This window comes from Tympanuchus pallidicinctus, unplaced genomic scaffold (genome assembly GCF_026119805.1).
Source record: "Tympanuchus pallidicinctus isolate F22 unplaced genomic scaffold, pur_lepc_1.0 scaffold3, whole genome shotgun sequence".
Taxonomy (NCBI): Eukaryota; Metazoa; Chordata; class Aves; order Galliformes; family Phasianidae; genus Tympanuchus; species Tympanuchus pallidicinctus.
In genome coordinates, this window is record NW_026294747.1 from 105610315 (window position 1) to 105626260 (window position 15946).

General features: G+C 35.6%; 1 protein-coding gene across 4 annotated transcripts in view; it reads right to left on the reverse strand.

Annotated features, from left to right (window-relative positions):
* The window catches only part of BBS9 (Bardet-Biedl syndrome 9), a 271996-nt gene that overhangs the window by 187382 nt on the left and 68668 nt on the right, over positions 1–15946 (reverse strand). For all 4 annotated transcript variants that reach the window (XM_052692633.1, XM_052692634.1, XM_052692631.1 and 1 more), the window contains 3 exons: positions 14577–14672; positions 9951–10123; positions 8520–8672 (listed from right to left, as the gene is read on the reverse strand). In XM_052692633.1, coding sequence (XP_052548593.1) covers positions 8520–8672; positions 9951–10123; positions 14577–14672 — 422 coding nt within the window. The remainder of the gene's footprint in view (positions 1–8519; positions 8673–9950; positions 10124–14576; positions 14673–15946) is intronic.

Here is a 15946-nt window from a genome sequence, read left to right on the forward strand (position 1 = left end):
GATAAAAATATGTTACCTGTACCAAGTGCTTTCAAATTTCCTAAAGGGAAAGGGAACTATTCCTGTAAAAATACATTCTAAAACACCCAGTTCCTTTGATGCATAATGCTTCTTTTTCCATCTCTCCATCCTGTCATAAGAATTTAGACCAGCAAACACAGCCTCCAGCACTCACACAGAATGTTTTCTAGGTTGACCAATAGGTTTCTAGCAAAAAGGATGAATAGCACTTGCAGCCAAAGCTTACCATCTCAAGATCTGAGCAAGCTGGTCCTTCATCCAACAAAGAGCTCAAGCAGATGCTTAACTTTACGATGTCTAAATAACTCCAAGGCTCTATCCACACCAAATTACCAACATTACATCAAGAAACTGGCAACCACAAAACTTCAAAGATCTAAAGGTAAGCAGTGGTGATGGAACATTTTATTTAATAAAAACCTTGACATGATGCCTATAAAGTTATGATACTCATCTTTACTCTCTTCTTGCTTCCTGACTTCTAACCCCTTCACTTTATTACACCTTTTTGCATTAGACACTTTCTTTTTCACACTGGCTTAAATTATCTACTACAGAATAATTACAGGCTTTACAATATACAAATACTTACTATGTGGAAGCACAAGGAGCAAGTAAGCAGCATGACTTACTCTGGAGGTGGGAGTCAGGCACTGCAATGACTGGAGGTCTACTGACATCAGTCAAGAACATGATTCATATGAGTCATTTTGGGGTAGCCATCATGAACGACTAAGCAAAATGTCATCTATGTCACCTGTAAGAGTGCCTAAGGTCGAAAGAATAGTAATTAAGATGCTTGTTCTCTGTGTGTTAATGGGAAAAAGTCATTGGAGGACTTGACGTAAAATTACTTCAGATTGAGTTAGCTGACAAAATAGCTTGGTCTTGCTGGGCTTAAGCTAAAAAGAAATACGAAAACAACCAACTCCAGTTCAGAACTAACATCAAGATCTTCGAGCATTAGATGGGTAAATACTTCAGACACTTCAGCCCTCATTTATTTCCCAGTTTTGCACAGGAAGTTTTGTTTTTCAGACATGTTTTTTTAATTGTCTTCAGTGTGTGTCCTGCATCATTTCTTAAATCAGAATTTGGAGTAAAATACTATTAAATTACACAGTACTCTACCTTTATCATACAGTCAGTCATTGCTATAGTAAACATATAAATTGATAACGATGAACACAAGCATAAAGAACATTTCACTAAATCTGAGTATTAAAGTCTCCTACTTTGCAAGAAATTAAAACTAACATGTATTGTCATCCAACCACAATGTGCAATTATCATCTGCTGTAAATCAAAGGAATTGGTATAACTTACTGTAAACTATAGCAGAAAATGATCTAGTTTGCTATGTTATTTCAACTACCTGAAGGCACAGCAATTGTGCTTTCACAATCACATCTGGGTAACCAAATTTAAATGGGCTATTTCACAAAGACTATGTATGCAAACTTGCAAAGCCATTACATCTTTCACCACATAGAATAACTAGCTGTTACCAGCTCTAATGCTTTTATGACTCAGTTGTACCACAGAATTATAGTGCTAATACAGCAAAATTACTGAGAAGCATGAAATAAGAGGGGTTTCCATCTTTTATGAAGATGGCATGCAGTTTTTTATTCAAGTTTTGCTTATGCTACTTGCGTAGCAATTCCTTGCTTGCCTATATATTTCTTCCAGTGAGACAGCCTGGCAATACTTTAAACTTCAGCAAAGGTATACAATATTTCAGATTAAAAGATGATATAAATATTTATTTCAAATAAATATGACATCTGTATTTGTTTCTCTTGGGAATTGTGGCTCACTGCTTCCATTTTCACTTATTCAAGTGTTCATAGGTCCTTTCTGTCTCTAGAGAGATGAGGGATCTCATCTCACAAGGGATGCATGGCCTGTATCACATTAGACTGAAAATAGAATATATAGCCTTGCAAAACAGCAGGTTTTTTTTGAAAAAGGCACTAGTCAAGGAAAAGTGAATTAGATGAATCACTTCTTGCCACTGCCTTTATATACCAAGAATATACAATCTGGCTGAACTCCTGAGGACTAAATCAAAGTTTGAGGAATCCTCTGACAGGTTACGCTGATGCAACAGCTCTAAAATAAGAACAAGACCAGTGGTGGGAGGTGAATTCACCTCTGGCCCTCTGACGATTTGGATGGAGAAGAAGGTGTACAAACCAGGCTATTCAGCAGTTCAGGGGGGGAAATTCAGTAGACATGGTTGAGTGAAGCTGAAACCCTTTTTTGCTGAGAATGTGACATGACAGTTGGGCTGAATGCAGCTGAGAAGATTCTAGATGAGGTGCTCTGTGCCTCAGCTACATACACAGAGACTTTTTACTTCTAACTCCTTCTTCTTGTGACAGTGGCATCCTTTTACATGGCTCTTTAAGCCTCTCTCAAAAAGGGCAGTGAGGATTGATGAAGCAATCAGTTTTACCTGTTTGTCCCATAAACTAGTTGATCTTATGTGATTACTGTCCCTCACTGAAGCAAATAATTGCTACCACAGACTGAAATATAGAAGAGTTGTGCCAGTAATCTCAATAAACACATCCCAAGTTAATTACGACAGAGTTGGAATACATCTTCAAATAAAAAGGAGCCTTCATGGTACTAAATAAGTCTTAGAGAAACAGAAACAAAGCCTGTTCGAACACCAGTAAAATAGAGAATTTTAATTACATGTAAAAACCAATAAGCTATCTTTAGTGGTTATGAAAAAAAAAAAAAAACAACACAAAAAAACAGTACATTTAGCAGAAACAGCTACAAAATGAGAAGTTAAATGCAACTCCTTCAAAGAACAGTATATTTATTTATTCAAGCCAAAAAGAGCTAATTTATACCATGGGTGCAGTTCTCACTGACATTATCTGGGGAAAATGACTACTACAGGAGTGGGTGTGATATATAGCCTTTGAGTCACGCATGATAAACCCTAATGGTTTTGCTTTGAGGTTAAGTCCTTACTAATCAAGCAATGAATCATTCTCAAAATGTTGAGTTCCTGAGGCCATGTGTGTCAGAAGTGGAACTCTAGAGTGAATAATCAATCACTAAAAATCAGTTGTGAGATTTTTATCAACCGATTAATAAACAAGGAAAGGAGCTAAGGGGCTTGAACAAAGAGTTAATGGACCTCTAATGACGCTCTAAGTGCGCTTTAGTGAATAGAACATAATGAGTTTTATTTGCTACTGACCACAAATCACTAAAAATCAAAGTGTTCTATGCCCTGCAAGTGTTAAAATACTGCAGAAACAGCACTTGTGCTTTTAACAGAGGATAAAATTACGTTGAGCTAAATATGTGTATATATTTAATGCCCACACTTATTTAGTGTTACACCTCTATAGCAGATCAGAGATCAAGAGCCTAGGTTCTGAAATCAGTAGATGGATGTGAAGTATGGAGAGAAACAGGAAGATGTTTATTCATTTCTTTAGTACATTAGGTACTGTTGCAATCAGCTATCACGGAACTAAATATGATGTATGATATTAGAAAGACATTCAGGAACAATTCTGAAGACTAAATACATGATGAATTATGTATATGTACACATACACACACAACTATATCCTTTTCTATTACTGCCTATAAATTGTCTTTTGCCTTCCTAGATGTGGGTGTTTATCTTTTATATATTCCTCATTTTTGTGCTGAAACTGCTTTGGAAATATCAAAAGGAATTAATGCACCTAGCAGGCAGCTAATGGCTCGAAACCAAGTGTCACCAGCCTTGAGGACTTCCAATTCCCTAACATAAAAAATGGCTGATTATAGGGAGACAGTTCAATCAGGTGAGTTTGGAACCAAGTCCAAAGAATAACAGATCTAAAATCAAAAGGAGGAGTCATTTGATAGCTGGGGGAAATCTTATTCTAAGAGTAGAAACAGAGCAGGAATCAAGCTAATAGAACAAAGGCAAAGAGAAGAAATTGATGCTTCCTGTCAAGAGGCAGTGACAAAATCCAAACCTCTCACTGAAGAGAAGAAAATAAGTCAGAAATTTCCAGTGAGGGCTGCACTGTTTTCCATACATCTACATGTTTCCAAGATAAGGGATTGAACCTCAAGTACATGCCCATAGACATAGGGACAGAGAACATCCATAATTCTGCTAGATCCAGCATCCAACAGCACAGAAGAAGATTATATCAGATCTACAGAGAAAGGTAAAAAAAGTAAAAAAGTTAGACTTCAGTTCTTGGAAGGCAGATCATGAGCCATCTCTAAACTGTGAGCCACGTAACTTTGTTAGAATAGTGCTGTAAAGAAAGTACAGTTTTTTGTCACCTTAGACACAGTTATAAATGAGATGCCATCCAGAAACTTTACGTCTAGCTCACATGGAATACTGGTGAAGCAACGGATTGTTCCTAGTCATAAAAGAAAACTCAAAAATACAGCCAGATTCCCATGTCTTACACATCAGCCTGTCTGGAATAATGCAGGTTTAAATCAGACAGGGATCTGTTCTGAGAACTGGTCAAATGTGTCAGACAAGAAGGACGTAACACACCTACATTAGGATATTGGTCTACCATTAATTGCAATAGTGGCTTCCACGCAAAGAGCCAAAATTCCAGGGAGGAAATCATATGATTCAAAAGATACAGTTCAGAATCAACCAGTTATCTCAATAGTCATCAGAAAAAAAAGCTATGAAGCTAGCTTTTGATTAGGCATTAGTTCGTAACACAGTTGCTCATATTTCATCTCAAAAGCGTGGAATAATCTATTTACATCAGGCTCTGATAAAAGATGTACTGAAAACGTTAGAAACATCTCACTTCAGAATTCTTTCACGTGTGTAACAAAAAGATCAACTCCTATGACATTACTACTCAGAAGAACCAGTGTGTTCACTTGACTTTCAGATTCTTTGCAAAACTCACCTCTTCCTGCAGAAGCCACTACCACAATGCCCAAGATCCCCAACTAACATTCAGGACAGCATGCCTGAAGAACAAGTTAGATCATACATCTCAAGGATAAGAGAAACTCTTAACATGTGAATAAACTGGTGACAAATTCCTATACAGTTTTCTACAGTGTAAAGAATTCAAATGGATTTTCCTGATGAAATCACCCTCTTTACTCTAAATGGCAATTCACAGTATCTCTGACTGGAAGCAGTTCAATCTGTTGACAAATTTTAAGAGATTCACTGACTTTCCAATGTTGTTAGCTATATTAATAAGAAAAGCAATACAGGAAACCTGAAGGGAGAACAGATAAAGGAATCAACACTGAAATTAATCTTTAGCACTTGTGTATTTTTTCCTATTCACTATAAACACTGACCTACTCTCAACCTCTCCAAAAGTTGGAGGACTCTTGGATCCTTTGTTCTCATTTCACGCAACAGAGGTTTTAAATGAAAATATCCTATAAGCATGGATTTTACCAGCTACAATTGATAAGCAGATTTCTGAAGATGCAAGATACAGGTACAGGCTATATACTAAGGAAAGCATAATGAACTAGACATTTGGCTGTTCATAGGGCAGTGTCTGAAAATTACAGTGAAAGCTATTTCTTTGCTGCTTGCAGCCAAGTATTTCTGTGGCAAGCTTTTCAGTAACAACATAAATAAAAAGATAACAGAAGAAAACAAATCAGTTCCTTACATAAAGAAAAGCTAAAATGTATAATCAGTCAAAAAATAAGGATCCATTCAATTACGAAGCCTAGTTTTCCAATGTTGCACAACTGTGCTGACCACATGTCAAGACTTGTCGTGACAGTCTATTCCTAGTTCATGTAGTTGTTGTTTCCAACAACCTCTACTAAATTTTACATAAGTCATTAAGTTCCTATATATTTTTCTAAATCAGCAGACTGGGAGTGGAGAGAGACATTATTAGTTATTACACTGAGCCAAGGTCAAGAATTCTGACATCATCCATCTTATCCGGCTGGCTACTGCATTGGCCAGATAATTAGCACACAAATTGCCACTGATGATGGAGAAAAAGTTGATATTTCAGTACTTAAAAACACAGAATAGTTAGAAGTTTTAAAGAGGGGTGATGAATCAGCCTTAGAACATGAGATGATCTGTGGCACTGTGCAACAGTGGCAAAAAAGAACGGGAAGGGAGCTAGGTTTATTACACATGATGGAAGTGTGAGGATACAGATAAACCTATTTGCTTCATGATCTGTTTTAACTTTCCTTCATTTTGTTGTAGCACAATGCAACATAGAGAAGCTTCTTTGTCATCACTTTTTTTTTTTTCTAAACTTTAAACATGCAACTGAGACAAGATTGAACAGTTCAACCACTTCAAGTTGGCAAAGCAACAGTTAGTGCCCTAGGAGAACTCCACCCCCACGTTTCAAATCCATCCCTTCTCTTCTTTCATAAAAGAATATAAAGGCACAGACCTTTTAAACACAGGGTTAGACAGTTTACATATAAACATATCTAGAACTACTTAGACTGGTTGGATTAAAATCCATGTGAGTCAAAATAAACGGAATCACCTGATTTTTAGGATCCTTATGTTAATTCCAGTTTGTACCTGGAAGCCCCAGTAATGCATGTCAAGAGTCAATGCATGAAAACTATAATCCCAAGGCAAGCACCTGAGGCTACTGCCAAATTATGATTTTTTTGATATCACAGAAAACACATCAGAGAGATTAAAGATCATTCAATTACACTTTCAAGAAATAACGTGTTTCTACAGAGTCAACATTATATTAAAAGTACATATTTTTGCAACAGCTACCATAAAATTTGAATATGAAATTTCAGCAAAGTCCTTTAAATCAAGAAACATCTATATAATCTCAACTACTTCAATTACTTATAAATTTATCCAACTAAACTGTTTTTCAGAGCAAGAGCTAATAGCATGGTAAGAGCAAATTGCACCAGTAATTTTGTTTGAAACCAGACTTTATCAAATCATCATTCACAAGCACGTAAATATCATCTATTTATTTTCAATGATTTTCACTAGTCTTCCTACAGATCGATCTTAAGCAGCACAACAATGACACTTCTGCTTTTCTACTATACATAACTACCACATATACCACATCTTTTCCTTTCAAAATAGAACACTGTACATTGGTATTTGTTAACTGCTGTAATACTCGTTCAAACCTACTTAGATATACAACATAATTCATAAAGACAAATTCTAGGAGAAAATAATGAAAAGGAGTAAGGAATAAAAATAAAGAAAACCTTTCATCACTGCACACACCTATGCCTGCTTATATGTTTATCCCTTATTGTGAAGATGAAAACTATGGCTCCTAATATTATCAGATTTGTACTAGAAAAAACTTTTATACATTTTCTGTATAACTGTTGTAATGCAGAGAAATAAAGGAAGCAGAAAAAAATACCTTTCTATCAGGCCAGACCAGAAGAGATTACACCACTACAGCTTCAATATACGTGTGTGTGTGTGTGTATACATGTGTGTATACGTTTGTGGATGTACATACATACACACATATATATATATACACACACATACATATAATAGCAATTCTATTAAGAAAGCAGCACACATAGAGTCCAAGTCCTACAGACTGAGTGAAACAAACAGCAGTCAAAACAGAGATATTCATAATAAATGGAAATTTCTTCCCAACTGGTTTTAAGTTTAAAAAACAACATTTCCACACAGCAAAAGTAAACTCAAGAGACCCACTTTTATTTATCTGTAGGGATTACTTAGTCGTGCCATTTCAAACTGTTAAAAAATCATCTATGTGTCAATGTGACACAGTATTTTTGTTTTAGAAATCATCTCACAGTTAACTCATTAAAAGTAAAGATGGAAATACAGTGTGTTTTTCTTATGTCCAAACACAAAAGGAAAGGCACTTTTTCTCTAATTTACAGAAAAGCTGCATTAGAGCACACAGTAGAACTATTCTTCCTCAAGCGATGTGGAGTTGATGCAGGAGAAGAGGAGAAAACGGTTTTCTTCTTTGTCATGTATTTCCAGTATGGGGATGGTTTAGGAATATTTTTATTATCTTTAATTTTTTTTAAGCATCGTTATTCTATAGTGATTGCATTTTGAAATCATCAGAACATAAAAACCCCATGCAGAAGGACATGGACAGCCTCAGACAAATTTGTTGTGAATGTTACACCAGCCAAACCATTCCACCAGCACCATAAAATATTTACATAAGCTATGAACTATAAAATACTTTCACATGAACTATAAAATATTTACACTACCAACATCAGCTAGGGAAGAGTGATGTGTTATCAAGCTGGTGTGACCCAGCAGCAACAATTTTGTGGCAACAAATTAAATAAAACTATTGCAAATCATCTGGAAACTTACAGGGAATATTAAGCTAAACAAATTACTGCTTCCTGATCTCTTGTATTGTACACATAACCAGGAAAGCATAGCCTATATGCTTGAAGCTAAGTTTTACCAACAAAATAAACGAAGATGATGTTCGTAATCAAACTGTACTGACCTCTCTGAACGTTCCTTCTAGCAAGGTGTCCAGATGTTGAAGAGGAGCAGGAGTTTTATCTTTAAATCGTGTCAGCAATCGTCGCTCAATAGCTCTGAATTGTATGGCCCTTTCAGATAACAGCTCCTGAAACTTTTCAGCATTCAAGCGTAGCTGCAATTAAAACATTTTCAAGAATTCAGATTAAGGGTTATATGCATTTTATATGTCAATTCAAAATGAAATGAGGAACTTACAGTAAAATCCTTGAGAGCAATTACTCATTCAAATACCATTAATTTTATGCTCCTCGTGAAACTTACTAACACTTTCAGGAATCACTATTTGCTACTTAAGTCAAAAATAATTTCCAACAGCCAATATAGTATGTACTAATGCGTAAGTATCTCATCAAAGAGCCTATCAGTAAGAAAGAAATTTCACCACCAGAATCTCAAGGGTTTCTCCTCAGATTCACGTACTATTTGATACACACATACAGTGGACTAGGCTTGTTATTAATTACTGTAAAAAGTAAATGGTTATTCCCCTAAGCATGAATAAAAGCAATAAATTCTGCACTGACTGAATGACTTCTTTCTCTGAAATGAAATCTTTTTATTTTCTCATGTATCTATCAGGTACAGCTTTCTTGAAACATTCACAAAACATTGAACATCATATATTAAATGCCCAGGTAATAAAAATTTCTGTTTTATTTTATAACCAGCTTTATATTTTCTGTTACAAATCTCTAAAACAAGTAAGTCCCTAACAAAAACTGCAGTCTTCAAAATAATATCATTTGTATAGCTAACATGCTATAACTAGAATCAGAGAAACACACAATCATAGAATGCCTTGGGTTGGAAGGGGCATTAAAGACCATCTAGTTCCAAACCCTGCCATGGTCAGGGCTGCCACTCACTAGGGCCCAGGGCCCCATCCAACCTGGCCTCAACCAGCTCCAGGGATGGAGCATTCACAGCTTCTCTGAGCAACTTGTTCCAATGTCTCTCCATGATATGAGTAAAAAAATTTCTTCCTAACATCTAATCTAAACCTCTCCTCTTTCAGTTTAAAGCCAACCCTGCCCTGTCAGACTCTGTAAGAATTTCATCTCCCTCTTGTTTATGAGCTCCCTTTGAGAACTGCAAGGAATGAATGACGTCTCTCTGGAACCTTCTTTTCCATAGGCTGAACATGTTCAGCTCCTCCAGCCAACCAAAAAAGGAATGGAGCATCAGATCATTTCAGAGTAAAGGTACAACTCATAACTTTAAGAAATACCCAGTGCTGGAAAAAATGTCATTTGCTCAGATACATCTTCACATTTTCTGACAGACAAATTGTTACATGCCTGTGATCACAGTTTTAAATGGATTGTTCTTAACAGTAACAAATAATCTTGAACAGGGACAACAGCAGCTATTCATATGCTGTGTGACACACCTCGAAATGCTGATCAATTAGTTCAAAGTATTCTTGCAGAGGAACAGAGCCGGAAAAGGTACATGCAAAGTCCTTGCAATTTTGCTTTTTGAAATGTTCTTCCAGTCTAAGTGTTAATTCCTTTGTTATCAGCCAAAGGTCTTCCAACTGATCACTCTGGATCCTGTATCGTTCTTTGAAAAGAAGAACAAATACAAGACTAACAATACGTACAATTAAGCCATATGCATTCACTATACAACATAAATAATACATAGCAATGTAACTAAATTTATAAATACAAAGTCTGTAATAGGGATTTTCACAGAAGATACATGCTCACTAGCATTAAAGCAACTTCTGTCCTGTATCATGGGCCTGTTCACAAAGCACAGATAACTATGAACTACTATGAGAAGGAAATGAGAATTACTGGATGATATTAAGACCTAACAACAGGCTGCCTGCATTCCCTGGCATAATGCAGCCTTAACAAGTTTTTCTGGGCCTGGAGGCAGAGTCAGGCTCAATTCACTTTGGATGATGAGAGAAGCACACCATCCTCAGCAACTGATAACAGTTGTATCAAACCAACTACATTCCACATAAAATCTTGAATGCCTTTTGGAAACATAGATCTTGAGTTCTTGGACAATACATTCACTAATATAATTTTTAGTACTTCTCTATTTCCTATGATATCTTCCAGTGGGAAACTGTTAACCACTCTGTAATCACAGGTAACAATATTTGGCTTTCTTAGTGCTCTGCTTCACTCTAGCAGATAGTATTAATCAGTGTCTTATCGATCCAGTATACAATATAGTTTTGTTACTGTAGCTTAGTGTAGAAAATGTTAACACAATTGAAATTAAAACGCACACAAAGATTCTGTTAGTGTTCTCTATCCCAGCAAGTTCATTCATTATCACATTTTAATGAATTTCAAATTATGAGGAGAATGGGGTGAGAACTTACTACTGTTCTGTTTCCACTCCATTTTTTTATAGTTTTGTTTTCTGATTTCATGATATGAGAACAAATTAAATATTAAAACGAAAACTGTTGTGGATAATTGTGTCTTTTTTTTGTCTGATACATTTTCCAGCAACATTATTTTATTTCTTGGCATTACCTATAAATGTTATCGAAGGGAAAGACAGAAAGTCAACTATGAAGAAACAGAGTTGAGGTTTTTTGATACAAAACAATTCTTTTTTTTCAGTCTCATCAATAAGGAACACAGTATATCAAATGAAGCAAAATTCTTTAGAAGTTGAATGCATTATTTAAATTTTTCTCAACATCAGTAATTCAAATTGTTTGACATTACCACTGGCATCCTTCCCAGGATACACATTTCACTGAATAGAAAATGACAAATTCTGTTTACAGTGTAACAGGAAAGAAGCAAGTTTTATTTAAAAACATGTCTGTTAAAGAAAAGAACACCATCTGCTAAAGATAACATTCAACCTAATACCCATATTTTTAAATACTCTCAATGTAATGGCTGGGTTTAGTTCAATTTATTATCATACTTTGCCTTAAGTGATTTTTCCTTAGGGGAAATTAGCTGAGATGTTTTCAGACCAAACCAACAGACATTCCACATATAATTGACATGTCTAATATATTAATGACTGAAATTGATAAAACTAATTTCCTTCAAAAAGCAAATTTAGGTTCACTGTTTGTTGGTCAACACAAACAAAATCTAATTTTATCATGACCTGAGTAATCATTTGCTTTACATGACCTTCCAGCACTCTAAAAGAAAGACAAATTACATTTAAAAACTGTAGGAAAGTGAGATTCCTTAGATGTACTGAGTATGTGCTTTAATACAGAAAAAAATAGAAATAGAAAATAGAAAAAAACTCTTACGGTTGTTAACCTATTTGTGTAAGGCTTTTGTTAAAATAAGATTTCTTACAGAAAATTTACAATTGATTATTTTCAGAAATACTCTCAAACAGAAAAGCAGAAGACTCAGAGGATCATTAATAGGTAACAAGGGCTTAAACATCACAGCAGGTAGTACTACTAGTTCACCCTGCAATAAGCATGATTAGTTACCCTGCCAGCAGCTTATCTGCAAGAAGCCTGGAAGATTCAGTTTGCTTCTCAGCTAGGAAGCCCTTGCCATGAGAAAAAACAATGACGGGTAGCAGTCAATTCTTCTTCACCCTTTGATTAAAACCAGTTTCAAAGGCATTTCAACGAAAATATTAAAACTTTAATCTACACAGGCTAAGTTCATTTTAACTTCCAGCTGAAAAAGAACTTTATTCTGGGTGTCTTTACAGCAGACATTTTGACAAGCTGAAGTAACATCTTCAATTACTACACTGTTTAAAATGGATTAATTAATTAAAATAAGTGTGAATACAGATGTCATTCTTGTCTGCAGCTTCAGCAGTGAAACCCAACCCAACCTGGAGACTTTCACTTCTACATGCAGCCTTTCCCATCCAGAACTTAAGGTCTATTCAGAAAGGAATATGGCAAAGATGTGTCCGTTGTCCAAGACTAACTTCTTTCATGGAAAAAAAGGAACAAGGGTCAACCAGCTCCAGTGATCTATGTTTTTTTTCTATCACTATTTATCCACATATACAATTTTCTTTTTGAAGAACCTTTCTACAATGACTGTGCGACACAATCGCTTCTATAAAGTAAAAACTCAGCAGTATTATTTTGGTAGCAAACTAATAGTACCTTCCAAATAACACATCTTCATCCACGTTTATTAGCTCCGTATAGGGTCTGCCTACTCAAGCACAGTAATTCTAGTACTACAAAAGTCTACCAAGGAATGTTTTTGTATTGTGGACAGCCTGTGCGACCCCCCCCTACATGCCCCACGCCGAGAAATTCCATAACCAATTCAATCCAGTGCATGTGGAAATGCTGGAAACAGAGCATTACATGGAAGTAGGCATCACGTAACTCATTTGTTTTCTAAAGATTCCCAGACAAGATAAATGAGTAGTCACACTAAGAGAAAAAGTTGTTTGAATCTCATTTGTAAAGTGAACAAGTAAAGTAGTGTGGGAAAGTTTATAGTAAGACTGCAAGCGTCATTCTTAGTGAGTGACTAAACAAACCTGTAGGAAAAACTTGAGGGTTTGTATGAAGAAACTACAAGTTATAGCCTCACTAGAAGTTGAAATATATTCATTACAAAGATAAATTTTCCCTTGCACAGTATCATCAGACTTTGCAATAATTCAAATAAGAGGTTTAAATGGTAATCCATAAAAAGGTACTTAAAAATCCCTTAAATTCTTCAGTTTCTAGAACCTATGGCTGTATGTCTAGCCAGTGCAAACTTTTGAAACCTACTGTCTATTCAAATAAGTATTAAAAACAAACTAACAATGAAAAGGCACGCAAACAGTGCGTAACAACTAATACAAATGGATTCGAGCCTTAGAAAAGTAAAGTGATGCTTGGTACAAAGAAAGTCCTTTAATAATTATTTTCCAGCTGGTTTCTGTATGTAACACATCTGACTACATTATAAAGACCATTAAATATTATTTCATAGCATGCAGTTGACATCATCGTCATTTATGTAACCAATCATGAATAGTACATTTTGAAAACACAGTGAGGCAGATTATTTTTGTGTTGAAAGAATTTCTGATCAAACTAGACTCTAATTTTTCACTTACTCAAAATAATTTTCATAGAGCATTCAATGTTCCATTTGAACTCCCTGCAACGTGTGATTGGTATTTTAGCTTTTCAACTTCTCAGTTTGCTGTAATAACTGAAGAATTTCTGCTTTATCAGCACTGAAAGTACTAAATACAACTGAATTGATTTTGTTCCCACGCACACAACAAGGAAGTTTAGCAAGTTGAGTTGCAATGCAAGACTGTAACTCTCTAACATTAAGAAAGCTGACTTACTTTATTTTAGAAAGAGCACAAACACAGAGATCATTGAAACACGACTACTTAATGCACAAACTGTCCTGTACACGAGATGCTGGACAAGATAACAGCATATCTACATGTATCTTCACACATTCCATAAGCATGGTAAGAAATAAGAATCAACATGGTTGAATCCATAGCCCTAAATTTAATGATTTACGGGTAATTACTGATACTGGCATTTACTTAGAGATGCACCTGAATACGGTTAGAAGCCTAATTAAAGTCCAGCATTACTGAAAGTCAGTGGACAGTCAGAAATCAGATTTGTAGTCTTTTTTTACAAATTCCAGTAGAAGACTTCCAAACAGAGGTCTTGAAATACATTTGAGGAAAAGAGGTGGGGTTTTTTGTTCGTTTGCTTTTCTACATGATCATAGTAGCAGTATTAATTCCTGATTTTAAATACTGCTAAAATAACAACAAAAGAAAAAACAATTTCTCCAATGACTGCATAGAATACTCATTATAATAACCAAGTATAATTTTTGCTTCATTTCAAAATCTTGTGACTACATCAGCAATATGATTAGATATTTGACAGGGGATGCCAAGACATGATCTGTGAAAACTTTTAAGTTCCTCTGCAAATAATTAGTCATTTTTGTATGATTCTCAGCTTGCTCACACGCTATTCAATTAACTTATTATCTATTGTGTTTTACAGGACTATAGACTTCTACATTTTAACAGCACTTACGTGATGTTTTTGAAGCAAGAAGAGTGATTTTTGAACCTGTTAAGAACTGAAATCCCAGAACATTTGCCTGGTCTTCCTCAGATGGATCAGCAAAGTCTAAAAGACAAAATGAAATAGTTGTCTATAATTTAGCTCTCACATACAACAAACTTCAAGCTGCAGACAGAACCATATCAACCTCTGCCTTTTCTATACTACTCCTGCAATCTGAATTGCATGACATTGCTTCCCCCCTGAGAAGTACAGAATATCAGGAGTAAATTACTATATGTTCCCATTGTTCACCATGAAGTTGAGCTACACTCAGTTCTTACATGGAATTGCCTAGGCTTGGTAAACAGAATATAGCTTTCTCAGAGGTTCAGTCTGTGTCATCTAGTAAAAATTGCCTCCTGTACTGGACACAACAGTGCAGGTCGTCTTTTATCAGGCACCTAAGCAAAAATTATCATGATAATGTTCAAGTACCTTCTGGTTTCAGCCCTCAGCAAAGAGGACAACAAACAACTAACTTACCAGTAGTAGATACTCAGCAAATCTATGCATGCCAGCATCTCATTTCAATGCATTTATTAGACCACAATAACTTCAAATCTAATATGGAGCACTTTAAGAACTATTCCAAGGAATCTGTCCTACTAACTTCTCCTTAAAATAAGGTAGAAGAGGAAACAGGAGAGATACCATTTTTACTAAGGAGTACAACAAAATTGTAAAGTTTCTCCAAAGACCATATTATAAACAACTTATAAACATGCTATAAACAAATATGATTTACATTTCACCATTCCATCAGACTGCCCTTCTGCTGCCACCTGTCACACAGCAACAAAACGTAACAGACTATTGGCAGGAAGGTTCAGTCCCTCCTGCCATACCACCAACATCCACCTCCGACATCATGGGCCAACACAATAAAACAGGAGGCAATGCTTTTGGAGCAGACCTTGTACTACATAATCTTTCCAGAAACAGATGCAGCTCCACCTTAAAAACACTGCATTGAAGCTGTTGGCCCACGCAGCACTCATCTCATCAGAAAACTGTTCCAGAACCTTTGTCCTCTGAAGTTTAGAACTTTAATCACTGCCAGATTGAACTTATTCACTATCACTTTATAAGCCCTGTTTATTCATTTTCCTTCTTTTTTTTTGCCAGTGTTTTATTCATCTAAATGAGTAATTCTCTTTTAATTCTCTTTTTCAAATCCCCAGGCAATTCTCATAGCCTTTTCCATACTTTTGAGTTTTAATTCACTTTCAGTATCAGCAAGCAGAACCCAATACTGCATGACAGTGCATAATAACTTATTTGTTTCCATCCTGGAACCATTTTGTCTAATCCATCCTAACTTCTTACTGGTTCACTTA